The sequence below is a fragment of the Oncorhynchus kisutch genome, linkage group LG20, assembly GCF_002021735.2.
Source record: "Oncorhynchus kisutch isolate 150728-3 linkage group LG20, Okis_V2, whole genome shotgun sequence".
Classification (NCBI taxonomy): domain Eukaryota; kingdom Metazoa; phylum Chordata; class Actinopteri; order Salmoniformes; family Salmonidae; genus Oncorhynchus; species Oncorhynchus kisutch.
The window spans coordinates 1,574,253-1,602,250 of NC_034193.2; the positions used below are offsets into that span (position 1 = coordinate 1,574,253).

The 27,998-nt window shown below is 47.1% G+C and overlaps 1 protein-coding gene across 1 annotated transcript; it reads left to right on the forward strand.

The window, feature by feature from the left end:
- The first annotated feature begins 82 nt into the window (after window positions 1–82).
- b3galnt2 (beta-1,3-N-acetylgalactosaminyltransferase 2) lies at window positions 83–27,996 on the forward strand. The gene is made up of 12 exons (XM_031799273.1): window positions 83–343; window positions 4,152–4,287; window positions 8,652–8,752; window positions 11,433–11,632; window positions 14,483–14,578; window positions 14,669–14,779; window positions 15,359–15,437; window positions 16,871–17,054; window positions 19,532–19,657; window positions 25,633–25,792; window positions 25,956–26,012; window positions 26,856–27,996. The coding sequence occupies exons 1-12, from the start codon at window positions 241–243 to the stop codon at window positions 26,994–26,996; spliced, it is 1,494 nt and encodes a 497-aa protein (XP_031655133.1). The 5' UTR covers window positions 83–240; the 3' UTR covers window positions 26,997–27,996.
- Window positions 27,997–27,998: the final 2 nt, after the last annotated feature.

Consider the following 27,998-nt stretch of genomic DNA (forward strand, 5'->3'; position numbering starts at 1 on the left):
CCTGTGGCGTAATGACTACAGTACTTCATATCCCAGAGAACATAGCGGTTCGATGTCTGCACTTCCATTGGTTGAATGACCATCATCATCAGAACAGGAGCGGAGGCAGACATGAGACATTTAGCACAGAAATGTACAGGAGGCACATACCGTTTTATGCTACACACAGATAACACCACTACCGGATCCAGTTTATAGCCAACCCGTTAACCGTTGGAATCTCCACCAAGCGATCCGTCCATGCGAAGCCTAGCCTTGCTTCTAGTTCCGTGTGTTGTCGCGGTAGTGGTGCACTTCTGGTTGTGGACAAACAGAGCGACCATCTCGTTGGAGAAAGATTCTGGTACAGTAATGTTTTCTTCAGTCAACTTTTTAACTAGCTGTGTTGAAACCGCTCATTGGAATATACATTGTTTAGTTGGACTAGAAAAGTATAAAACTATACTGAAAATGTTTATACTGTATTTAGTCTCGTGGGTTTCGAGACCACGTCTTTATAACAATTTTAAATAGTGATGAGACCAGAATCACACTCACAAAATAAAAGGTTCCTGGAGTATCCTTTAGGGGTTGAAACTGGGGGGGGGACACAAGTTCTACAAATAACCCCTTTTAATGGTTCCTCGAATAACCTTTTGCGGTTAACTACCCCCCCCCCCCCCCCCCCTCGCCTATTATAGTTATTAATAATAATAATACCCACAACACCATATTTTAGTTCTCCGTTTTTATTATGATTTTAGTGGCAAAGCAGAATTAAAACAATGGCAATATGAGGTAAACTCCCAGCAGAGCCTCAAGTCCAATGGGTATCTCTTCTGCCGTGTTTGATGTTAATGTTCTCCGTATCCACAGCCAGAATGATTTTTGCAGTGCATGGTAATCGAACAGGTTTCCTGTTTATATTCATCAGAGGTGTAGGGAGGGTGAAGTCTGTGCATTCTAAAAATAGTAGTTGTACAGATGATTAACAAAACATGCACACAACAGTACTTGGTTTTTGTGGTGAATGTGAAACTGTTTTGCTAATGGTTTTCATACACTTACCTTGTCCATAATGTAGAGGCCTATGGGATATTATTTGAAGAGGTGAGGGAGGAGGATGGTACATGTGATCTCCATAACATACCAATAGACACACCTTTGTATACCTCCTCGTCTGTATACCTACAGACACAAAAGTGAGTAGTTCAGTCATCTGCACCCAATACAGCTAGTCTTCAACATATTCGTATAGCCTACATTTTCTTAACTCTTTGTTGATTGATATCCATTGAATTGTGTCCATTTGACTGTTTTTAGAAAGATAGATGGTGTCATCACAAAACAATATTGATTTAAGGAATAAACACCGTACCTTAAATTGAGGAGATCTTTACATTTTTCATTTAAATTACTGCACCTGCTGTCAATCCAAATGTTTGTTGGGCAGTTAGGTTCCTGCAAGAACTAAATGATCAGTTCACCTGGTCTTCCAGTTTTGGCTAAATCAGAGATCCATACAGAAATGGTTTGTCGAGATCTGTGTGGAAGAACTTGACTGGCATGCACAGAGCCCTGACCTCAACCCCATCTGTATGTGACCAAGAAAATTGGATTTGATCTAATCCCTTTGGGATGAGTTGGATTGCTGAATTCCAGCTTCGCAGAGATCGGCCACAGGTTTATTGGCAAGAATACAATTCAGTACTTTGCTAAAAGTTGCCCAGAATCAAGTTTTAAAACTGTTTTGCTAATAGTTTTGAAACTGTTTTGCTAATGGTTTTAAAACTGTTTTGCTAATGGTTTTAAAACTGTTTTGCTAATGGTTTTAAAACTGTTTTGCTAATGGTTTTAAAACTGTTTTGCTAATGGTTTTAAAACTGTTTTGCTAATGGTTTTAAAACTGTTTTGCTAATGGTTTTAAAACTGTTTTGCTAATGGTTTTAAAACTGTTTTGCTAATGGTTTTAAAACTGTTTTGCTAATAAATTCAACATGTTTTGTCCAATTTCTCAAGATAAGGTGGTCATATTGTTATGATGTTTTCAGGGCTGATGTAGAACACATTCAGATAAAAGTAAAAAGGATACATTAAAATGTGGATTTATGCAAATTGGGCACTTAATATGCAAATCAGGCAGTGTGGAATACAGTAATTTATGGTAGGGTGGTTATATTTTCTGTTATTTCCTTCCACAAACAAATGGAACATTGTACAGCATAAAAACATTGAGCATGACATCCAGACATATCCTCCAACATATCACACATACAGTCAAATAGTATCTCACAAGCTACAGTACAACACGAAATGGGTTCACAAGCTACAGTACAACACTAAATGGGTTCACAAGCTACAGTACAACACTAAATGGGTTCACAAGCTACAGTACAACACTAAATGGGTTCACAAGCTACAGTACAACACTAAATGGGTTCACAAGCTACAGTACAACACGAAATGGGTTCACAAGCTACAGTACAACACGAAATGGGTTCACAAGCTACAGTACAACACGAAATGGGTTCACAAGCTACAGTACAACACTAAATGGGTTCACAAGCTACAGTACAACACAAAATGGGTTCACAAGCTACAGTACAACACAAAATGGGTTCACAAGCTACAGTACAACACGAAATGGGTTCACAAGCTACAGTACAACACGAAATGGGTTCACAAGCTACAGTACAACACTAAATGGGTTCACAAGCTACAGTACAACACTAAATGGGTTCACAAGCTACAGTACAACACTAAATGGGTTCACAAGCTACAGTACAACACTAAATGGGTTCACAAGCTACAGTACAACACTAAATGGGTTCACAAGCTACAGTACAACACTAAATGGGTTCACAAGCTACAGTACAGAACTAAATGGGTTCACAAGCTACAGTACAGAACTAAATGGGTTCACAAGCTACAGTACAACACGAAATGGGTTCACAAGCTACAGTACAACACTAAATGGGTTCACAAGCTACAGTACAACACTAAATGGGTTCACAAGCTACAGTACAACACGAAATGGGTTCACAAGCTACAGTACAACACTAAATGGGTTCACAAGCTACAGTACAACACTAAATGGGTTCACAAGCTACAGTACAACACGAAATGGGTTCACAAGCTACAGTACAACACTAAATGGGTTCACAAGCTACAGTACAACACTAAATGGGTTCACAAGCTACAGTACAACACTAAATGGGTTCACAAGCTACAGTACAACACTAAATGGGTTCACAAGCTACAGTACAACACTAAATGGGTTCACAAGCTACAGTACAACACTAAATGGGTTCACACGCTACAGTACAACACTAAATGGGTTCACACGCTACAGTACATCACTAAATAGGTTCACAAGCTACAGTACAACACTAAATGGGTTCACAAGCTACAGTACAACACTAAATGGGTTCACAAGCTACAGTACAACACTAAATGGGTTCACAAGCTACAGTACAACACTAAATGGGTTCACAAGCTACAGTACAACACTAAATGGGTTCACAAGCTACAGTACAACACTAAATGGGTTCACAAGCTACAGTACAACACTAAATGGGTTCACAAGCTACAGTACAACACTAAATGGGTTCACAAGCTACAGTACAACACTAAATGGGTTCACAAGCTACAGTACAACACTAAATGGGTTCACAAGCTACAGTACAGAACTAAATGGGTTCACAAGCTACAGTACAAAACTAAATGGGTTCACAAGCTACAGTACAAAACTAAATGGGTTCCCCGTCAGGAGACTAGCTCGGTGTCCTTGCTGGCGGGGTCCCAGCTTTTAAGTCTAATTTGCCCCATTGGAGTTGTAAACTGACCCATTGGAGTTGTAAATCGACCCATTAGAGATACAAATCGACACATTGGAGTTGTAAACCGACCCATTGGAGATGTAAACTGACCCGTTAGAGATGTAAACTGACCCATTTTACAGTTGCAAATCTCGTCATAAGCGGCAAACTCTCCTCTCCCGCTGGTGGTAGGACTTCATAGCCATCTGCTTTAGGAATTTATTTTCCAGGTTTGAATATAATGTAGACTAGGTGGAGTTTTAAAATGGACTGTCTACATGGTTCACATTTTACATAACCCCCCTTTCCCTTTCCCATACATTTACCTGTATGGTGATGATTTAAACTTAACAGATGAGGACTCTGCAGCATCTCCCTGTGTTGAGGTGCTGGTGGGGGTGTTATCTGCCAGACATCACTATGATCTCAGACAGGCTATAAGAGAGACATGGTTGGGATACCTCCGGGACCATACACACTACCAACGCAGGTATGGACCATAGATGTACACTACATGTGTGTTTTATATACATTGGTCTGAGTGGGGATACTGGTCAAAAGTAGTCCACTGATATAAGGGACAGGGTCCCATTTGGGATACAGACAGAATTATCTATACATGTGTGATCTAGAGGGAGAGAGATGACCTTTTAGCAAACCATAGTAACCATGGTAACTGAAGAGAAGTGCCTTGGGAAATGACTGATGTGTCTGAAATGGCACCCGATTCCCTACATAGTGCACTACTTTAGACCAGAGGCCTATGTAACCCTTTGCCCTATATAGTGCACTACTTTAGACCAGAGGCCTATGTAACCCTTTGCCCTATATAGTGCACTACTTTAGACCAGAGGCCTATGTAACCCTATGCCCTATATAGTGCACTACTTTAGATCAGAGCCCTATGGCACCCGATTCCCTACATAGTGCACTACTTTAGACCAGAGGCCTATGTAACCCTTTGCCCTATATAGTGCACTACTTTAGACCAGAGGCCTATGTAACCCTTTGCCCTATATAGTGCACTACTTTAGACCAGAGGCCTATGTAACCCTATGCCCTATATAGTGCACTACTTTAGATCAGAGCCCTATGGCACCCTATTCCCTACATAGTGCACTACTTTAGACCACAGCCCTATGGCACCATATTCCCTACATAGTGCACTACTTTAGACCAGAGTCATATGGCACCCTATTCCCTACATAGTGCACTACCTATGTGAGAATGCTGTTCATCGACTACAGCTCGGCATTCAACACCATAATACCCTCCAAGCTCGTCATCAAGCTCGAGACCCTGGGTCTCGACCCCGCCCTGTGCAACTGGGTACTGGACTTCCTGACGGGCCGCCCCCAGGTGGTGAGGGTAGGCAACAACATCTCCGCCCCGCTGATCCTCAACACTGGGGCCCCACAAGGGTGCGTTCTGAGCCCTCTCCTTAACTCCCTGTTCACCCACGACTGCGTGGCCACGCACGCCTCCAACTCAATCATCAAGTTTGCGGACGACACAACAGTGGTAGGCTTGATTACCAACAACGACGAGACGGCCTACAGGGAGGAGGTGAGGGCCCTCGGAGTGTGGTGTCAGGAAAATAACCTCACACTCAACGTCAACAAAACTAAGGAGATGATTGTGGACTTCAGGAAACAGCAGAGGGAACACCACCCTATCCACATCGATGGAACAGTAGTGGAGAGGGTAGCAAGTTTTAAGTTCCTCGGCATACACATCACAGACAAACTGAATTGGTCCACTCACACAGACAGCATCGTGAAGAAGGCACAGCAGCGCCTCTTCATCCTCAGGAGGCTGAAGAAATTCGGCTTGTCACCAAAAGCACTCACAAACTTCTACAGATGCACAATCGAGAGCATCCTGGCGGGCTGTATCACCGCCTGGTACGGCAACTGCTCCGCCCACAACCGTAAGGCTCTCCAGAGGGTAGTGAGGTCTGCACAACGCATCACCGGGGGCAAACTACCTGCCCTCCAGGACACCTACACCACCCGATGTTACAGGAAGGCCATAAAGATCATCAAGGACATCAACCACCCGAGCCACCTCCTGTTCACCCCGCTATCATCCAGAAGGCGAGGTCAGTACAGGTGCATCAAAGCTGGGACCGAGAGACTGAAAAACAGCTTCTATCTCAAGGCCATCAGACTGTTAAACAGCCACCACTAACATTGAGTGGCTGCTGCCAACACACTGACTCTACTCCAGCCACTTTAATAATGGGAATTGATGGGAAATGATGTAAATATATCACTAGCCACTTTAAACAATGCTACCTTATATAATGTTACTTACCCTACATTATTCATCTCATATGCATATGTATATACTGTACTCTATCATCGACTGTATCCTTATGTAATACATGTATCACTAGCCACTTTAACTATGCCACTTTGTTTACATACTCATCTCATATGTATATACTGTACTTGATATCATCTACTGTATCTTGCCTATGCTGCTCTGTACCATCACTCATTCATATATCTTTATGTACATATTCTTTATCCCCTTACACTTGTGTGTATAAGACAGTAGTTTTGGAATTGTTAGTTAGATTACTTGTTGGTTATTACTGCATTGTCGGAACTAGAAGCACAAGCATTTCGCTACACTCGCATTAACATCTGCTAACCATGTGTATGTGACAAATAAAATTTGATTTGATTAGGGTCTCTGGCCAAAAGTAGTGTAATATACAGGTCATTTGGAAAGCATTAAGACTCCTTGACTTTTTCCACATTTTGTTAGGTTTCTAAAATGGATTAAACTAATCGTTTTTCCCCCTCATCAATCTACACACGATACCCCCGTAATGACATCGCGATACCCCCGTAATGACATCGCGATACCCCCGTAATGGCATCGCGATACCCCCGTAGTGGCATCGCGATACCCCCGTAGTGGCATCGCGATACCCCCGTAGTGACATCGCGATACCCCCGTAGTGACAAAGCGAAAACACGTTTTTAGACATTTTGGTAAATGTATTAAGAATAAAAACGGATACCTTAAATGTTCAGACCCTTTGCTATGAGACTCTAAATTGAGCTCCGGTGCATCCTGTTTCCATTGATCATCCTTGAGATGTTTCTACAACTTGATTGGAGTCCACCTGTGGTAAATTCAATTGATTGGACATGATTTTGAAAGGCACACGCCTGTCTATATAAAGGTCCCACAGTTGACAGTGCATGTCAGAGTAAAAACCAAGCCACGAGGTCGAAGGAATTGTCCGTAGAGCTCCGAGACAGGATTGTGTCGAGGCTCAGATCTGGAGAAGGAACATTTAGACCAAAACATTCATGTTAAATGTCCCCAAGAACACAGTGGCCTCCATCATTCTGCAGCATTGAAGGTCCCCAAGAACACAGTGGCCTCCATCATTCTGCAGCATTGAAGGTCCCCAAGAACACAGTGGCCTCCATCATTCTGCAGCATTGAATGTCCCCAAGAACACAGTGGCCTCCATCATTCTTAAATGGAAGAAGTTTGGAACCACCAAGACTCTTCCTAGAGCTGTCCGCCCGGCCAAATTGAGCAACCGGGGGGACGGGACCAAGAAGCCGATGGTCACTCTGACAGCGCCCCAGAGTTCCTCTGTGAAGATGGATGAACCTTCCAGAAGGACAACCATCTCTGCAGCGCTCCACCAATCAGGCATTTATGGTAGAGTGGCCAGACGGAAGCCACTCTTCAGTAAAATGCACATGACAGCCTGCTTGGAGTTTGCCAAAAGTCACCTAAAGACTCTGACCATGAGAAACAAGATTCTCTGGTCTGATGAAACCAAGATTGAACTCTTTGACCTGAACGCTAAGCATCACGTCTGGAGGAAACCTGGCACAATCCCTATGGTGGTGGTAGCATCATGCTGTGGGGATGTTTTTCAGCGTCAGGGACTGGGAGACTAGTCGGGATTGAGGGGAAAGATGAATGGAGCAAAGTACAGAGATCCTTGATGAAAACCTGCTCCAGAGCACTCAGGACGAAGGGGCGAAGGTTCACCTTCCAACAGGACAACGGACCCTAAGCACACAGTCAAGACAACACAGGAGTGCCTTCAGGATAAGTCTCTGAATATCCTTGAGTGGCCAGCCAGAGCCTGGACTTGAACTTGATCGAACATCTCTGGAGAGACCTGAAAATATCTGTGCAGCGACGCTCCCCATTTAACCTGACAGAGCTTGAGAGGATCTGCAGAAAAGCATGGGAGAAACTCCCCAAATACAGGTGTGCCAAGCTTGTAGCGTCATACCCAAGAAGACTCGAGGCTGTAATCGCTGCCAACGGTGCTTCAACAAGCTTGTAGCGTCATACCTAAGAAGACTGGAGGCTGTAATCGCTGCCAAAGGTGCTTCAACAAGCTTGTAGCATCATACCCAAGACGACTCGAGGCTGTAATCGCTGCCAAAGGTGCTTCAACAAGCTTGTAGCATCATACCCAAGAAGACTGGAGGCTGTAATCGCTGCCAAAGGTGCTTCAACAAGCTTGTAGCATCATACCCAAGAAGACTCGAGGCTGTAATCGCTGCCAAAGGTGCTTCAACAATGTATTATTTATGTAAATGTGATATTTCATTATTTATTTTATACATTTCCAAAATGTCATTATGTGTAGATTGAGATGTTTTTATTTTCTTTGTAAATTTTAGAATGAGGCTGTAACATAAAAGAAAAGGTTAAGGGGTCTGAATACTTTCTGAATGCTCTGTACCATTTGGAAGCCTGTAACTCATCAGAGGAGCTAGAATAAGTGGAGGGATGACTGTTTTATATGGTGTTATGTTACAGGTATAGTGTTATGGTGGTAATAGTGTTGTGTTTCAGGGTGCAGGTGAAGTTTATCATTGGGAAACATGGCTGTCCCATTCCAGAGGAGGACAGAGAGGATCCCTACTCATGTTCCCTCTTGAACCTCACAGACCCAGGTAGGATCTCGCAGACCCCCCCCCCCCCAGGTAGGATCTCGCAGACCCCCCCCCCCCCCCAGGTAGGACCTCACAACCCCCCCCAGATAGGACCTCACAAACAAACACAAACAAATTGCGGTGGAAATGTCTTTATGCTCGAATATTGATATAATACCCATCATACTGAAGTAACCTTAGGAGTTACGTGATGATGTGTTGTGTGGTCGTCCCACTAGGACTCAGGAAACCATGCAGTTTACTAGACTACAGATGAAACAAGTTCTGATGAACTTCACAGGGGGGTGAAAAGAGCCTGGTGATGATCTAGATGCTCCTTTATAATAAATATCTGGGGTCTTATTCAGGTGACGTGATGCTCGACTGCTGTTAAACAAATAAAAATGTTCTCTCTCTCGTCTATAATAATCAGTTTTACAGTGGACTGATGAACATCAAGGCTTTTAGAGATACTGTAACCCTTTCCAGCTTTATGCAAGTCAACAATTCTTAATCTTAGGTCTTCTGAGATCTCTTTTGTTCGGGGCATGGGTCACATCAGGCAATGCTTCTTGTGAACAGCAAAGTCAAATTTTGTGAGTTTTTGAAAAAAAATTATAGGGCAATGCAGCTCTAACCAACATCTCCAATCTCATCTCATTGATTGGACTCCAGGTTACCTGACTCCAATTAGCTTTTGGATAAGTGATTAGACTAGGGGGGTTCACATACTGTTTCCAACCTACACTGTGAATGTTTAAATTATGTATTCAATTATAGACAAGAAAGAAGTTAAAGCAGATTATGTTTGTCTATTGTTGTGACTTAGATGAAGATCAGATTCAACACGTTTATGTCCCTGTGATATTCAACATGTTTATGTCCCTGTGATATTCAACATGTTTATGTCCCTGTGATGTTCAACATGTTTATGTCCCTGTGATGTTCAACATGTTTATGTCCCTGTGATGTTCAACATGTTTATGTCCCTGTGATGTTCAACATGTTTATGTCCCTGTGATGTTCAACATGTTTATGTCCCTGTGATGTTCAACATGTTTATGTCCCTGTGATGTTCAACATGTTTATGTCCCTGTGATGTTCAACATGATTTGAAGCCAGTTTGCTACAGGAAATGTGGATTATAATTCATGGACATTTTACAGAGGATTTTGAAAGTATTCAGACCCCTTCTTCCACATTCTGTTACGTTACAGCCTTATTCTACAATGGATTCAATGAAATGTTTTCCTCATCAATCTACACACAATACCCCATTAATGTGCATGTTCAAGTCCGGGCTCTGGCAGGGCCACTCAAGTACATTCACTCCTGTGTTGTCTTGGCTGTGTGCTTAGGGTCGTTTTCCTGTTTGAAGGTAAACCTTCGCCCCAGTCTGAGGTCCTGAGTGCTCTAGAGAAGGTTTTCATCAAGGATCTCTCTGTACATCTTACCCTCAATCCTGACTAGTATCCCAGTCCCTGCTGCTGGAAAACATCCCCACAGCATGATGCTGCCACCACCATGCTTCACCATAGGGATGGTGCCTGGTTTCCTCCAGATGTGACGCTTGGCATTCAGGACAAAGAGTTCAATCTTGTTTCTCATGGTCAGAGAATCTTGTTTCTCATGGTCAGAGTACTTTAGTGTCTTTTGTGTCTTTAGGCAAACTCCAAGTGGGCTGTCATGTTCATTTTACTGAGGAGTGGCTTCCATCTGGCCACTCTATCATAAAGGCCTGATTGGTGGAGTGCTGCAGAGATGGTTGTCCTTCTGGAAGGTTCTTCCATCTCCACAGAGGAACTCTGGAGCTCTGTCAGAGTGACCATCGGCTTCTTGGTCACCTCCCTGACCAAGGCCCTTCTCCCCCGATTGGTCAGTTTGGCCACGCGGCCAGCTCTAGGAAGCGTCTTGGTGGTTCCAGACTTCTTCCATTTAAGAATGATGGAGGCCACTGCGTTCTTGGGGACATTCAATGCTGCAGACATTTCCCCCAGATCTGTGCCTCGACACAATCCTGTCTCAGAGCTCTACGGACAATTTCTTCAACCTCATGGGTTGGTTTTTGCTCTGACATACACTGTCAACTGTAGGACCTTTTATATAGACAGGTGTGTGCCTTTCCAAATCATGTCCAATCAATTGAATGTACCACAGGTGGACTCCAAGTTGTAGAAACATCTCAAGGATGATCAATGGAAACAGGATGCACCTGAGCTCAATTTCGAGTCTCATAGCAAAGTGTCTGAATACTTATGTAAATAAGGTATCTGTTTTTTATTTTTAATACATTTGCCAAAATGTCTAAAGATGTGTATATAGATTTAATCTATTTTAGAATAAGGCTGTAACGTGACAACGTCAAGGGGTCTGAATACTTTCCGAATGCCCTGTATAATCAACTTGCTCCCTTTCAGTGTTTTGGGGTTTGGGGTTGGGCTGTTCCTTATCTTCTCTGGGGGGAGTAGAGACAATACTTTAGATTCACCCTGTCTCTCTCTCTCTCTCTCCCTCCGCTCTGTCTCTCTCTCCCTCCGCTTTGTCTCTCTCTCCGTGTCTCTATTTGTCTGTCTGTCTCGCTCCGCCTGTCTGTCTCGCTCCGCCTGTCTGTCTCGCTCCGCCTGTCTCTCTCTGTCTCCACTTTGTCTCTCTCTGTCTCCACTTTGTCTCTCTCTGTCTCCACTTTGTCTCTCTTTCTCAGCTCCAGGACAGGATAAGGAGATGGAGCTGGTGGAGGTGTCTGACCCGTCTGTCCTTGTCCCTGGGGAGGTCTCCTCTGTGGCCCTGGACTTTAAGGTCCTCCACCCCCTAGTCATCACCAGGTTGGGGGTGTTCCCTACTGGACCTCACATGGAGATAGAGGGGAATGTCACCGTCAGGCTGCTGCAGCTGGAACAACAGGTAGTGTGGAGGCTAGCAGTAGAACAGCAGAACCCAACAGTAGAACAGCAGAACCCAACAGTAGAACAGCAGAACCCAACAGTAGAACAGCAGAACCCAACAGTAGAACAGCAGAACCCAACAGTAGAACAGCAGAACCGTAGAACCCAACAGCAGAACCCAACAGTAGAGGAGTAGAACCCAAGAAGAGTAGAGTAGAACCCAAGAAGAGTAGAGTAGAACCCAAGAAGAGTAGAGTAGAACCCTAGACCCGTAACCATATAACAGTAGAATCCTAGAACAGTAGAATCCTAGAACAGTAGAACCCAACAGAACAGTAGACCACAGATCAAGGAGAATGTCACCATCAGGCTGTGAGTGAAGTCATACTGTATAAATCATAATCACGACAGTTGTGATGGAAACAGGTAGTTTCGGTACAATTTTATAAATGCCGACAGACAATTTGTTCGTTCGACCTGTTGGGATCTTTTTGTGTTGTTAAAATGAATTATGTTTTCGCTTTGTCATTATGGGGTTTTGTGTGTGTGTAGATTGCTGAGGATTGTATTATCCATTGTAGAATAAGTCTGTAACGTTACAATGAGGAAAAAGTCCAGGGGTCTGAATACCTACCGAAGGCACTGTACATACAGCATTGTATATGGTTTATATGCAGCATTGTACATAGCTAGTGAACTTGAGGTGGTTGATGGAGTGGCTTTTATTGGTAGACAGGAAGCGTTTGTATTGCCTTAAATATAGTATTAAATCCATGGCAGAATAGTTCATATCTCCATGTTTGTTGATTAGTAATGTTGTGTTTCCAGGTCTAATTTAGCATGTCTGGTAAAGGCTCAAGCCTCTTCCAACTAAAATAAGCTCCAAAAAAAGTGAATTATGACAAAAACATTGTTTTGTGTGACTAGCAATAAAATATAGACCCGTTCCAGTTCAGCAAGTTGTCAAAGGGGACAACCCGGTGTCGGTTGGGTCATTATAATGCAAAACAATGCATTCTAAAATATTAAACACACCTCTTGCACGCTCACCTTTGGTGAGTTAAGGTCATTCTACTCCGTTGGTTTTTAGACAATGTCGCAGCCACACCCACCTTGTATTGCTTGTTATTACTACGTTTTAGAAAGTACAGTATGTCTAAGGATGACTTTTAAACATTGATTGCTGAGCATTCTCAGTAGGAACGTAATAATGCAGGGCTTCCCTCATGATGGTGCTAGCGCCCAGGGCTTCCCTCGTGCTGGCGCCCAGGGCTTCCCTCGTGACGGTGCTGGCGCCCAGGGCTTCCCTCGTGCTGGCGCCCAGGGCTTCCCTCGTGACGGTGCTGGCGCCCAGTGCTTCCCTCGTGACGGTGCTGGCGCCCAGGGCTTCCCTCGTGCTGGCGCCCAGGGCTTCCCACGTGCTGGCGCCCAGGGCTTCCCTCGTGCTATCGCCCAGGGCTTCCCTCGTGCTATCGCCCAGGGCTTCCCTCGTGCTGGCGGCCAGGGCTTCCCTCGTGCTGGCGGCCAGGGCTTCCCTCGTGCTGGCGGCCAGGGCTTCCCTCGTGCTGGCGGCCAGGGCTTCCCTCGTGCTGGCGGCCAGGGCTTCCCTCGTGCTGGCGGCCAGGGCTTCCCTCGTGCTGGCGGCCAGGGCTTCCCTCGTGCTGGCGGCCAGGGCTTCCCTCGTGCTGGCGGCCAGGGCTTCCCTCGTGCTGGCGGCCAGGGCTTCCCTCGTGACGGTGCTGGCGGCCAGGGCTTCCCTCGTGACGGTGCTGGCGGCCAGGGCTTCCCTCGTGACGGTGCTGGCGGCCAGGGCTCTCCACTGCCGCCAGTGGAGCGTGTTTTGTTCCCTTGTTGAAATGTTTGTTGTTGCTTTCACAAGTGAAAATGGGTATTTGTTAAATCCATATTAGTTGCGTTTCACCATTCCCTTACCTTTTTTATTTCAACGTTAAAATAGATTTCTGAATCACGTTTGATACAGGTTACATTGTTAACGTTTTCATTAGTCTTTTCTTACCTTCAGTGGGTTCAATGCTTATAGTGCATGAGCGTTCGCAACACTCACGACGTAGAAGTTCCGATTTTTATTTTGGTAACACGTAGGCCTATTTGTGTGCTGTTTAGTCCTGAGAACTTCTCCGTCTTCACTGAACGCAGGCGTGTAGATGTACCTGGTGTGGCCAAATGTTTCTAAGTGCCCATTTTGGGAAGTTCTGGTCAGTTCACGTTTGGTAACTCATTGGGAAGGCTGTGTTTGGGCCTTTCTGGTAAGGACAGGTTTTTCCTAATAAGAGGCCTTTTCTTTTGATTGCTGACATTTTAAAGTCAGAAATATAATGTACTTTTATCACGAGCGCTGTGGAATTAAAGACAGCCACGTGTTGAACCTGGTCCCCTCCTGAATCGTTGTCCTTGGGACTGCTGTAAGGCCCCTGTTTTACAATTGGAAAGAATGTTTGTTTTTCTGAGTTGAGGCTGTCCGCCAGATAACTTATTGAATGTCAAACTCCTGCTGGTGGTAGGAATTTATAGAGCTGAGGGAAAGCAAAACATATCAAGCAGAGGAATATTTTTTTTTGTACTGAGCAGTAGACCAGCAGCAGCAGTAGACCAGCAGCAGCAGTAGAACCAGCAGCAGTTGACCAGCAGCAGTTGACCAGCAGCAGTTGACCAGCAGCAGCAGTAGAACCAGCAGCAGTAGAACCAGCAGCAGTAGAACCAGCAGCAGTAGAACCAGCAGCGGTAGAACCAGCAGCAGCAGTAGAACCAGCAGCAGTAAGGCTCTAGAATAGTAGAGCGTGCTGGATACAGAAGGTGAATCTCCAGAGTATGTTGTTGATTCCTCAACCACCTCCTCTGTGTGTGGCAGGAGGCAGTGGTGACGGCCTGCTTCAGCCCACTCAGTCCTGGGACAAGTCTGAACGGTGTGTGGCACAAACCAGTGGAGTGGTTCATTCTGCCCAAGGTGAGGTTTATGTCCTGGTAAAGTCTCTAAACAGAGAATACTAATAGGGAATTGTCTGACTGGACTGTCATGTCCTTCTCTCCTGTCCAGGGCTTTGAGGGGACTCTGGTCTGGGAGAGTCCTGACTTAGCTGGTCTGACTACGGTCAACACATCCCGGGTGAAGCTGAACAACGGGGGAGGAGTCCTCAAGTTTTCCTCTGTACCTAATAGCTTCCCATTCTCACAGATATGCTACACTTTGTGTTTGTTCAATAGTCTTTAAAATATGACAACAGCTAAATCTCCTGCAAATGTTCATGTGACAGAAATGTATCGTCTCCAAACTCTCTCCTGTGTGTGTCGACAATCTCTCTCTCTCTCTCTCTCTCTCTCTCGCTCTCTCTCCTGTGTGTGTGGACAATATCTCTCTCTCTCCTGTGTGTGTGGACAATATCTCTCTCTCTCCTGTGTGTGTGGACAATATCTCTCTCTCTCCTGTGTGTGTGGACAATATCTCTCTCTCTCCTGTGTGTGTCGACAATATCTATCTCTCTCGCTCTCTCTCCTGTGTGTGTCGACAATATCTATCTCTCTCTCTCCTGTGTGTGTCGACAATATCTATCTCTCTCTCTCCTGTGTGTGTCGACAATATCTATCTCTCTCTCTCTCTCTCTCTCTCTCTCTCTCCTGTGTGTGTCGACAATATCTATCTCTCTCTCTCTCTCTCTCTCCTGTGTGTGTCGACAATATCTATCTATCTATCTCTCTCTCTCTCTCTCTCCTGTGTGTGATGTTACAGATCGATGAGGGGACGTTGCCTCACAGGAGTGCTCTGGGCTTCCCAGGGTTGGCTGGAGGGTTCACCTTCAGAATCCATGGTGAGTCCAGTCCAATGGCGTGTGACTTCAGAGCCAAACCATATACCCATTGCTGGTCTCTGTGTTTAGACCAATCAATATACCCATTGCTGGTCTCTGTGTTTAGACCAATCAATATATGAGACACGGTGAGAAGGAGAAGAGTTCATGCAGAAAATAAACAAACATTGTGGGCCTTTGTCAAAAGTAGTGCACTATATAGGGAATAGGGTGCCATAGGGCTCTGGTCTAAAGTAGTGCACTATATAGGGAATAGGGTGCCATAGGGCTCTGGTCTAAAGTAGTGCACTATATAGGGAATAGGCTGCCATAGGGCTCTGGTCTAAAGTAGTGCACTATATAGGGAATAGGGTGCCATAGGGCTCTGGTCTAAAGTAGTGCACTATATAGGGAATAGGGTGCCATAGGGCTCTGGTCTAAAGTAGTGCACTATATAGGGAATAGGGTGCCATAGGGCTCTGGTCTAAAGTAGTGCACTATATAGGGAATAGGGTGCCATAGGGCTCTGGTCTAAAGTAGTGCACTATATAGGGAATAGGCTGCCATAGGGCTCTGGTCTAAAGTAGTGCACTATATAGGGAATAGGGTGCCATAGGGCTCTGGTCTAAAGTAGTGCACTATATAGGGAATAGGGTGCCATAGGGCTCTGGTCTAAAGTAGTGCACTATATAGGGAATAGGGTGCCATAGGGCTCTGGTCTAAAGTGGTGCCATAGGGCTCTGGTCTAAAGTAGTGCACTATATAGGGCATAGGGCTCTGATCTAAAGTAGTGCACTATATAGGGCATAGGGCTCTGATCTAAAGTAGTGCACTATGTAGGGAATATGGTGCCGTTTTGGACGTATCTCTTATCACCCAGGATGCACCAGAACTCAATGTGTAGGATATACTGGATCTATTTGTCTTTTCTTTCTCTGTCGGTATGTTATCTATTCTCTCATTGTTTCTCCTCCTAGACATGGCGGTAGGGTAGCCTAGTGGTTAAAGCGGTGGACTAGTAACCGGAAGGTTGCAAGTTCAAACCCCCGAGCTGACATGGTACAAATCTGTCGTTCTGCCCCTGAACAGGCAGTTAACCCACGGTTCCTAGGCCGTCATTGAAAATAAGAATTTGTTCTTAACTGACTTGCCTAGTTAAATAAAGGTAAAATAAATAAATAAAATGGCCTGTCTGTCTGTATGTTATCTATTCTCTCATTGTTTCTCCTCCTAGACATGGCCTGTCTGTCTGTATGTATGTTATCTATTCTCTCATTGTTTCTCCTCCTATACATGGCCTGTCTGTCTGTATGTTATCTATTCTCTCATTGTTTCTCCTCCTAGACATGGCCTGTCTGTCTGTATGTATGTTATCTATTCTCTCATTGTTTCTCCTCCTATACATGGCCTGTCTGTCTGTATGTTATCTATTCTCTCATTGTTTCTCCTCCTAGACACGGCCTCCCTGTGGGAGGTGCTGCATGGCCGACAGGGGCGGATCCAGAGTCATGGCACCAGACTGCAGATGGAGGACAGGTCTCTGGAGCAGGAGGGTCTGCGTTATGGAGACATAGTGTTTGTGGATGTAGTAGATACATACAGGAATGTGCCTTCTAAACTACTGCAGTTCTACAAGTGGTACGTACCCAGTGTGACTGGTCTAACCTCGCAACTACACTGCGAGAGTCGCGGTTTCCCTCTGTTAGTGTGGTTTTTGGTCTGCTACACAAGTAACATGGAAATGGACACACATCGTATAGTTTGGCTCTGCTGCTCTGGGCTGCTCTGGGCTGCTCTGGGCTTCTCTGGGCTACCTGGGGCTCCTCGGGGCTGCTCGGGGCTGCTCGGGGCTGCTCGGGGCTGCTCGGGGCTGCTCGGGGTTGCTCGGGGCTGCCCGGGGCTACTCGGGGTTACCCGGGCTACTCGGGGCTGCTGTACATCTATTCTTAAGCCTCTTGCACACCAAGGACGATTTTCTCTTCCAAAAATATTTGCATGAACTTGATGAGGATTTATTTTTAATTTTTATGATGGTCCATCGCTGGAAGACAGTTTCTCAATTTCACCATTGATGTAAAAGCAGGAAACAGAGTCCTTCTGGAGCGACGCCATTGAGGCCCTATAGTCCACTACTGTAGTTAGCTGAAAGGAATCATTTATTAAATTACGTTCATACGAAAAAATCTGGCTTGGTTTAAAAAGCTCTTTACTGGCTCTGCTACTCAGTGAATCTGTAAATTATCAAATAGAAATGATTACGTCCCATGCTACTATCCCCAGCCTGACGCTACGATCCCCAGCCTGACGCTACGATCCCCAGCCTGACGCTACGATCCCCAGCCTGACGCCACGATCCCCAGCCTGACGCCACGATCCCCAGCCTGACGCCACGATCCCCAGCCTGACGCCACGATCCCCAGCCTGACGCTACGATCCCCAGCCTGACGCTACGATCCCCAGCCTGACGCAACGATCCCCAGCCTGACGCAACGATCCCCAGCCTGACGCTACGATCCCCAGCCTGACGCTACGATCCCCAGCCTGACGCTACGATCCCAGCCTGACGCTACGATCCCCAGCCTGACGCTACGATCCCCAGCCTGACGCTACGATCCCCAGCCTGACGCTACGATCCCCAGCCTGACGCTACGATCCCCAGCCTGACGCTACGATCCCCAGCCTGACGCTACGATCCCCAGCCTGACGCTACGATCCCCAGCCTGACGCTACGATCCCCAGCCTGACGCTACGATCCCCAGCCTGACGCTACGATCCCCAGCCTGACGCTACGATCCCCAGCCTGACGCTACGATCCCCAGCCTGACGCTACGATCCCCAGCCTGACGCTACGATCCCCAGCCTGACGCTACGATCCCCAGCCTGACGCTATTGCTGAAAACTGTTGTTCTGATTAAAGAAGCATTGGCTTTCTTTAGACTACTTGAGTATCTGGAGTATCAGCATTTGTGGGTTCGATTACAGGCTCAAAATGGCCAGAAACAAAGCACTTTCTTCTGAAACTCGTCAGTTTATTCATGTTCTGAGAAATTAAGACTACTCCATGGGAGAAATTGCCAAGAAACTGAAGATCTCGTCCAACGCTGTGTACTACTCCCTTCACAGAACAGAGCAAACTGGCTCTAACCAGAATAGAAAGAGGAGTGGGAGGCCCCGGTGCACAATTGAGCAAGAGGACAAGTACATTAGTGTCTAGTCTCAACGTCAACAGTGAAGAGGCGACTCCGGGATGCTGGCCTGCTAGGCAGAGTTGCAAAGAAAAAGCTAAATCTCAGGAAGATTGGAAAAAAAGTGTTATGGACAGACAAATCTAAGTTTGAGGTGTTCGGATCACAAAGAAGAACATTCGTGAGACGCAGAAAAGATGCTGGAGGAGTGAACCATCTGTCAAGCCTGGTGGAGGCAATGTGATGGTCAGGGGGTGCTTTGGTGACGGTAAAGTGGGAGATTTGTACATGGTAAAAGAGACCTTGATGAAGGAAGGCTATCACTCCATTTTGCAACGCCATGCCAGACCCTGTGGACGGTGCTTAATTGGAGCCAATTTCCTCCTACAACAGGACAATGACCCAAAGCACAGCTCCAAGCTATGCATTAACTATTTAGGGAAGAAGCAGTCAGCTGGTATTCTGTCTATAAAGGAGTGGCCAGCACAGTCACCGGATCTCAACCCTATTGAGCTGTTGTGGGAGCAGCTTGACCGTATGGTACGTAAGAAGTGCCCATCAAGCCAATCCAACTTGTGGGAGGTGCTTCAGGAAGCATGGGGTGGAATCTCTTCAGATTACCTCAACAAATTGACTAGAATACCAAAGGTCTACAAGGCTGTAATTGCTGCAAATGGAGGACTATTTGATGAAAGAGAAGGTTGAAGGACGCAAACATTATTTTATGTATTATTTATAACCTTGTCAACTTCTTGACTATATTTCTTATTCGTTTTGCAACTCATTTCATGTATGTTTTCATGGATAACAAGGACATTTCAAAGTGACCCCAAACTTTTGAATGGTAGTGTGAATATGTTGTCTGACAGGTGAGTTAATTCATGATCTGTTGTCTGATAGGTGGGTTGATAACTCCCTGCTGTTTTATAGGTCGGTGGGAAACGCTGCGTTTGATCTGCTCCTGAAGACAGATGATGATTGTTATATTGACGTGGACAAGGTTTTAATGAAGATCGACCACAAGGGCCTGAAGAGACACAACTTCTGGTGGGGAAAGTGAGTACTGTACAGACACAGTGTGGTAGACAGTGGCTGGATACAGACACGGTGTGGTAGACAGTGGCTGGATACGTTGACACGGTGTGGTAGACAGTGGCTGGATACGTTGACACGGCGTGGTAGACAGTGTCTGGATATGTTGATACGGCAGACTGTGTCTGGATATGTTGATACGGCAGTAGGAGTGCTGATCTAGGATCCTTTGAAGTTTATTTGGATGGGAAATCTGTTCCTAGATCAGCACTCCCCTGGTCCGTCCTGTAGTAGCGGAGTATATATTGGGGCGGCAGGTAGCCTAGTGGTTAGAGCGTTGGGCGGCAGGTAGCCTAGTGGTTAGAGTGTAGGGACGACAGGCAGCCTAGTGGTTAGAGTGTAGGGACGACAGGCAGCCTAGTGGTTAGAGTGTAGGGACGACAGGCAGCCTAGTGGTTAGAGTGTAGGGACGACAGGCAGCCTAGTGGTTAGAGTGTAGGGACGACAGGCAGCCTAGTGGTTAGAGTGTAGGGACGACAGGCAGCCTAGTGGTTAGAGTGTAGGGACGACAGGCAGCCTAGTGGTTAGAGTGTAGGGACGACAGGCAGCCTAGTGGTTAGAGTGTAGGGGGGCAGGTAGCCTAGTGGTTAGAGTGTAGGGACGGCAGGCAGCCTAGTGGTTAGAGTGTAGGGGGGCAGGTAGCCTAGTGGTTAGAGTGTAGGGACGGCAGGTAGCCTAGTGGTTAGAGTGTAGAGGAGGCAGGTAGCCTAGTGGTTAGAGTGTAGAGGAGGCAGGTGGCCTAGTGGTTAGAGTGTAGAGGAGGCAGGTGGCCTAGTGGTTAGAGTGTAGGGGAGGCAGGTGGCCTAGTGGTTAGAGTGTAGAGGAGGCAGGCAGCCTAGTGGTTAGAGTGTAGGGACGGCAGGCAGCCTAGTGGTTAGAGTGTAGGGGGGCAGGTAGCCTAGTGGTTAGAGTGTAGGGACGGCAGGCAGCCTAGTGGTTAGAGTGTAGGGGGGCAGGTAGCCTAGTGGTTAGAGTGTAGGGACGGCAGGTAGCCTAGTGGTTAGAGTGTAGAGGAGGCAGGTAGCCTAGTGGTTAGAGTGTAGGGGGGCAGGTAGCCTAGTGGTTAGAGTGTAGGGGGGCAGGTAGCCTAGTGGTTAGAGTGTAGGGGAGGCAGGTGGCCTAGTGGTTAGAGTGTAGAGGAGGCAGGTGGCCTAGTGGTTAGAGTGTAGAGGAGGCAGGCGGCCTAGTGGTTAGAGTGTAGGGGAGGCAGGTGGCCTAGTGGTTAGAGTGTAGGGGTGGCAGGCAGCCTAGTGGTTAGAGCGTTGGGCGGCAGGCGGCCTAGTGGTTAGAGTGTAGAGGAGGCAGGCGGCCTAGTGGTTAGAGTGTAGGGACGGCAGGCAGCCTAGTCGTTAGAGTGTAGAGGAGGCAGGTAGCCTAGTGGTTAGAGTGTAGGGGGACAGGTAGCCTAGTGGTTAGAGTGTAGGGGAGGCAGGTAGCCTAGTGGTTAGAGTGTAGGGGAGGCAGGTAGCCTAGTGGTTAGAGTGTAGGGGAGGCAGGTAGCCTAGTGGTTAGAGTGTAGAGGAGGCAGGTAGCCTAGTGGTTAGAGTGTAGAGGAGGCAGGTAGCCTAGTGGTTAGAGTATAGGGGAGGCAGGTGGCCTAGTGGTTAGAGTGTAGAGGAGGCAGGTGGCCTAGTGGTTAGAGTGTAGAGGAGGCAGGTGGCCTAGTGGTTAGAGTGTAGAGGAGGCAGGTAGCCTAGTGGTTAGAGTGTAGGGGAGGCAGGTAGCCTAGTGGTTAGAGTGTAGGGGAGGCAGGTAGCCTAGTGGTTAGAGTGTAGGGGAGGCAGGTAGCCTAGTGGTTAGAGTGTAGAGGAGGCAGGTAGCCTAGTGGTTAGAGTGTAGAGGAGGCAGGTAGCCTAGTGGTTAGAATGTAGGGCGGCAGGTAGCCTAGTGGTTAGAGTGTAGGGGCGGCAGGTAGCCTAGTGGTTAGAGTGTAGGGGCGGCAGGTAGCCTAGTGGTTAGAGTGTAGGGGCGGCAGGTAGCCTAGTGGTTAGAGTGTAGGGGTGGCAGGTAGCCTAGTGGTTAGAGTGTAGGGGCGGCAGGTAGCCTAGTGGTTAGAGTGTAGGGGCGGCAGGTAGCCTAGTGGTTAGAGCGTAGGGGTGGCAGGGTAGCCTAGTGGTTAGAGCGTTGGGCGGCAGGTAGCCTAGTGGTTAGAGCGTTGGGCGGCAGGTAGCCTAGTGGTTAGAGTGTAGGGGTGGCAGGCAGCCTAGTGGTTAGAGCGTTGGGCGGCAGGCGGCCTAGTGGTTAGAGTGTAGAGGAGGCAGGCGGCCTAGTGGTTAGAGTGTAGGGGCGGCAGGTGGCCTAGTGGTTAGAGTGTAGAGGAGGCAGGCGGCCTAGTGGTTAGAGTGTAGAGGAGGCAGGTGGCCTAGTGGTTAGAGTGTAGGGGCGGCAGGTAGCCTAGTGGTTAGAGCGTCGTTCTGCCCCTGAACCCACTGTTAACCCACTGTTCCCCTGAACAAGGCAGTTAACCCACTGTTCCCCTGAACAAGGCAGTTAACCCACTGTTCCCCTGAACAAGGCAGTTAACCCACTGTTCCCCTGAACAAGGCAGTTAACCCACTGTTCCCCTGAACAAGGCAGTTAACCCACTGTTCCCCTGAACAAGGCAGTTAACCCACTGTTCCCCTGAACAAGGCAGTTAACCCACTGTTCCCCTGAACAAGGCAGTTAACCCACTGTTCCCCTGAACAAGGCAGTTAACCCACTGTTCCCCTGAACAAGGCAGTTAACCCACTGTTCCCCTGAACAAGGCAGTTAACCCACTGTTCCCCTGAACAAGGCAGTTAACCCACTGTTCCCCTGAACAAGGCAGTTAACCCACTGTTCCCCTGAACAAGGCAGTTAACCCACTGTTCCCCTGAACAAGGCAGTTAACCCACTGTTCCCCTGAACAAGGCAGTTAACCCACTGTTCCCCTGAACAAGGCAGTTAACCCACTGTTCCCCTGAACAAGGCAGTTAACCCACTGTTCCCCGGTAGGCCGTCATTGTAAATAGGAGTTTGTTCTTAACTGACTTGCCTAGTTAAATGAAGGTTTAAACCAGGGAAAACTGCCTACAGCCTAGACCGTTCTCCAGACTCATTTTGCTCAGAGCAGCTCTTACTTAGATAAATTCATATTCCATCCTAATCATATGGAGGAAGTTCTGCTGAGTAAGATCTGATGCAGATGTTGGTCTGTTGTTCTTCCTACTGTTAGACAGCTAGGCGGTGGACCACATTGGGCAGTGTGTCTGTCTGTCTGTTGGTCTGTTGTTCTTCCTACTGTTAGACACCTAGGTGGTGGACCATATTGGGCAGTGTGTCTGTCTGTCTGTTGGTCGGTTGTTCTTCCTACTGTTAGACAGCTAGGTGGTGGACCGCATTGGGAAGTGTGTCTGTCTGTCTGTTGGTCTGTTGTTCTTCCTACTGTTACACAGCTAGGTGGTGGACCGCATTGGGAAGTGTGTCTGTCTGTCTGTTGGTCTGTTGTTCTTCCTACTGTTAGACAGCTAGGCGGTGGACCACATTGGGCAGTGTGTCTGTCTGTCTGTCTGTTGGTCTTCCTACTGTTAGACAGCTAGGTGGTGGACCACATTGGGAAGTGTGTCTGTCTGTCTGTTGGTCTGTTGTTCTTCCTACTGTTAGACAGCTAGGTGGTGGACCACATTGGGAAGTGTGTCTGTCTGTCTGTTGGTCTGTTGTTCTTCCTACTGTTAGACAGCTAGGTGGTGGACCGCATTGGGCAGTGTGTCTGTCTGTCTGTCTGTCTGTTGGTCTTCCTACTGTTACACAGCTAGGTGGTGGACCGCATTGGGCAGTGTGTCTGTCTGTCTGTCTGTCTGTTGGTCTGTTGTTCTTCCTACTGTTACACAGCTAGGTGGTGGACCGCATTGGGCAGTGTGTCTGTCTGTCTGTTGGTCTTCCTACTGTTAGACAGCTAGGTGGTGGACCACATTGGGCAGTGTGTCTGTCTGTCTGTTGGTCTGTTGTTCTTCCTACTGTTAGACAGCTAGGTGGTGGACCGCATTGGGCAGTGTGTCTGTCTGTTGGTCTGTTGTTCTTCCTACTGTTAGACAGCTAGGTGGTGGACCACATTGGGCAGTGTGTCTGTCTGTTGGTCTGTTGTTCTTCCTACTGTTAGACAGCTAGGTGGTGGACCACATTGGGCAGTGTGTCTGTCTGTCTGTCTGTCTGTTGGTCTTCCTACTGTTAGACAGCTAGGTGGTGGACCACATTGGGAAGTGTGTCTGTCTGTCTGTTGGTCGGTTGTTCTTCCTACTGTTAGACAGCTAGGCGGTGGACCGCATTGGGCAGTGTGTCTGTCTGTCTGTTGGTCTGTTGTTCTTCCTACTGTTAGACAGCTAGGTGGTGGACCGCATTGGGAAGTGTGTCTGTCTGTCTGTTGGTCTGTTGTTCTTCCTACTGTTAGACAGCTAGGCGGTGGACCACATTGGGCAGTGTGTCTGTCTGTTGGTCTTCCTACTGTTAGACAGCTAGGTGGTGGACCACATTGGGAAGTGTGTCTGTCTGTCTGTTGGTCTGTTGTTCTTCCTACTGTTAGACAGCTAGGTGGTGGACCGCATTGGGCAGTGTGTCTGTCTGTCTGTTGGTCTGTTGTTCTTCCTACTGTTACACAGCTAGGTGGTGGACCGCATTGGGCAGTGTGTCTGTCTGTCTGTCTGTTGGTCTGTTGTTCTTCCTACTGTTACACAGCTAGGTGGTGGACCACATTGGGCAGTGTGTCTGTCTGTCTGTTGGTCTTCCTACTGTTAGACAGCTAGGTGGTGGACCACATTGGGCAGTGTGTCTGTCTGTCTGTTGGTCTGTTGTTCTTCCTACTGTTAGACAGCTAGGCGGTGGACCGCATTGGGCAGTGTGTCTGTCTGTCTGTTGGTCTGTTGTTCTTCCTACTGTTAGACAGCTAGGTGGTGGACCGCATTGGGCAGTGTGTCTGTCTGTCTGTTGGTCTGTTGTTCTTCCTACTGTTAGACAGCTAGGTGGTGGACCGCATTGGGCAGTGTGTCTGTCTGTCTGTCTGTTGTTCTTCCTACTGTTAGACAGCTAGGCGGTGGACCGCATTGGGCAGTGTGTCTGTTGGTCTGTTGTTCTTCCTACTGTTAGACAGCTAGGCGGTGGACCGCATTGGGCAGTGTGTCTGTCTGTCTGTTGGTCTGTTGTTCTTCCTACTGTTAGATAGCTAGGCGGTGGACCGCATTGGGCAGTGTGTCTGTCTGTCTGTTGGTCTGTTGTTCTTCCTACTGTTAGATAGCTAGGCGGTGGACCGCATTGGGCAGTGTGTCTGTCTGTTGGTCTTCCTACTGTTAGACAGCTAGGTGGTGGACCACATTGGGAAGTGTGTCTGTCTGTCTGTTGGTCTGTTGTTCTTCCTACTGTTAGACAGCTAGGTGGTGGACCGCATTGGGCAGTGTGTCTGTCTGTCTGTCTGTCTGTTGGTCTGTTGTTCTTCCTACTGTTACACAGCTAGGTGGTGGACCGCATTGGGCAGTGTGTCTGTCTGTCTGTCTGTCTGTTGGTCTTCCTACTGTTACACAGCTAGGCGGTGGACCGCATTGGGCAGTGTGTCTGTCTGTCTGTCTGTTGTTCTTCCTACTGTTAGACAGCTAGGTGGTGGACCACATTGGGCAGCGTGTCTGTCTGTCTGTTGGTCTGTTGTTCTTCCTACTGTTAGACAGCTAGGCGGTGGACCGCATTGGGCAGTGTGTCTGTCTGTCTGTTGGTCTGTTGTTCTTCCTACTGTTAGACAGCTAGGCGGTGGACGGCATTGGGCAGTGTGTCTGTCTGTCTGTCTGTTGTTCTTCCTACTGTTAGACAGCTAGGTGGTGGACCACATTGGGCAGTGTGTCTGTCTGTCTGTTGGTCTGTTGTTCTTCCTACTGTTAGACAGCTAGGCGGTGGACCGCATTGGGCAGTGTGTCTGTCTGATGTTCTTTCTTTCCCAGTTTCCGTCAGAGCTGGGCGGTGGACCGCATTGGGAAGTGGCAGGAGCTAGAATACGCCAGTCCAGCCTACCCGGCCTTCGCCTGCGGCTCGGGTTACGTGGCCTCCAGGGACCTCGTCCAATGGCTGGCCAGCAATGCAGAGCAACTCAAGGCCTACCAGGTACCGGGACCACATGGCACCAAACACTTTCAAAAAGAAAGGAGGACCAAGGCACTCTTCATATAATGAATTAAAATGCCTTTATTTGTATGGTATGTTCAACAGAAACAAAGTTTTAAAAAGGCACCATTGGAGACTCCTAATGTGTTACGTGTTGTGTCAGGGGGAAGATGTGAGCATGGGGATCTGGATGGCTGCTGTTGGACCACAGAAATACCAGGTAAAGAACCAGATGACACTAGTATAGTAGAAATAGCAGGTAAAGAACCAGATGACACTAGTATAGTAGAAATAGCAGGTAAAGAACCAGATGACACTAGTATAGTAGAAATAGCAGGTAAAGAACCAGATGACACTAGTATAGTAGAAATAGCAGGTAAAGAACCAGATGACACTAGTATAGTAGAAATAGCAGGTAAAGAACCAGATGACACTAGTATAGTAGAAATAGCAGGTAAAGAACCAGATGACACTAGTATAGTAGAAATAGCAGGTAAAGAACCAGATGACACTAGTATAGTAGAAATAGCAGGTAAAGAACCAGATGACACTAGTATAGTAGAAATACCAGGTAAAGAACCAGATGACACTAGTATAGTAGAAATACCAGGTAAAGAACCAGATGACACTAGTATAGTAGACATACCAGGTAAAGAACCAGATGACACTAGTATAGTAGAAATACCAGGTAAAGAACCAGATGACACTAGTATAGTAGACATACCAGGTAAAGAACCAGATGACACTAGTATAGTAGACATATCAGGTAAAGAACCAGATGACACTAGTATAGTAGAAATGCCAGGTAAAGAACCAGATGACACTAGGTATAGTAGAAATACTAGGTAAAGAACCAGATGACACTAGTATAGTAGACATATCAGGTAACATAGTATGGTAGCCTACCTGAAAACAGTCACCCCAACCAACAAGCTCGTGTTATTCTTGTCTTTCACCTTGTTTGTTAACACGAATGCCAGTTAGCATTGATAGACCTTAATAAACATAACCCTAATTGTCTGACTGTTGTCTGATTGTTGTGTTGTGGTTGTCCTCTCCCCAGGATGCAGGCTGGCTGTGTGAGAAGGACTGCTACCAGGACATGCTGTCGTCGCCCCAACACTCCCCCGAGGAGCTCCGCTCGCTCTGGGCTAGGAAGAGGGCCTGCGGGGACCCCTGTGGATGTCCCTGGGGACACAGCTAACGTTAGATAACAGTCTGGGCAGGTATTTAGCTAACAGTCTGGGCAGGTATTTAGCTAACAGTCTGGGCAGGTAGTTGGCTAACAGTCTGGGCAGGTAGTTGGCTAATAGTCTGGGCAGGTAGTTGGCTAACAGTCTGGGCAGGTAGTTGGCTAACAGTCTGGGCAGGTAGTTGGCTAACAGTCTGGGCAGGTAGTTGGCTAACAGTCTGGGCAGGTAGTTGGCTAACAGTCTGGGCAGGTAGTTGGCTAACAGTCTGGGCAGGTAGTTGGCTAACAGTCTGGGCAGGTAGTTGGCTAACAGTCTGGGCAGGTAGTTGGCTAACAGTCTGGGCAGGTAGTTGGCTAACAGTCTGGGCAGGTAGTAACCTGTTCACTGCAAACAAGAGCCTTGTTGAACACAACTCTAGGTATCATCGTCTCAGTAGGATTGCTGATCTAGGAACAGGTCCCTCCTGTCCTTGTTAACTTATTAATTATGATCTAAAAGGCTAAGCTGATCCTAGACCAGCACTCCGAGACGCTTGACACATACAGCCCTAGGTCTCTACAGTGTACAAAACATTAGGAACACCTTCCTAATATTGAGTTGCACCTGTTCAAAAGCACTTAAATATTTTGTCTTGCCCATTCACCCTCTGAATTGCACACATACGCAATCCATGTCTCTCAAGGCTAAAAAAATCCTTCTTTAACCTGTCTCCTCTCCTTCATCTACACTGATTGAAGTGGATTTAACAAGTGACATCAATAAGGGATCATAGCTTTCACCTGGTTTAGCCTGTCAAGGTAAGAGCAGGTATTCCTAATGTTTTGTACACTGAGGACTTCAGTGATTGACGGGGACAATGGATACTGGTTTCTGAACAGTGACATTTCCTGTCAAAAGGCAGGATGCCGGGGTAACCAAACATAAAGTGCTGAATGATGTGGGAGAGACATGGATGACCATGTTACGGTTCATTCTACTGGTGTTATTTAGTAAATTATTCTCCCAAGCTACTC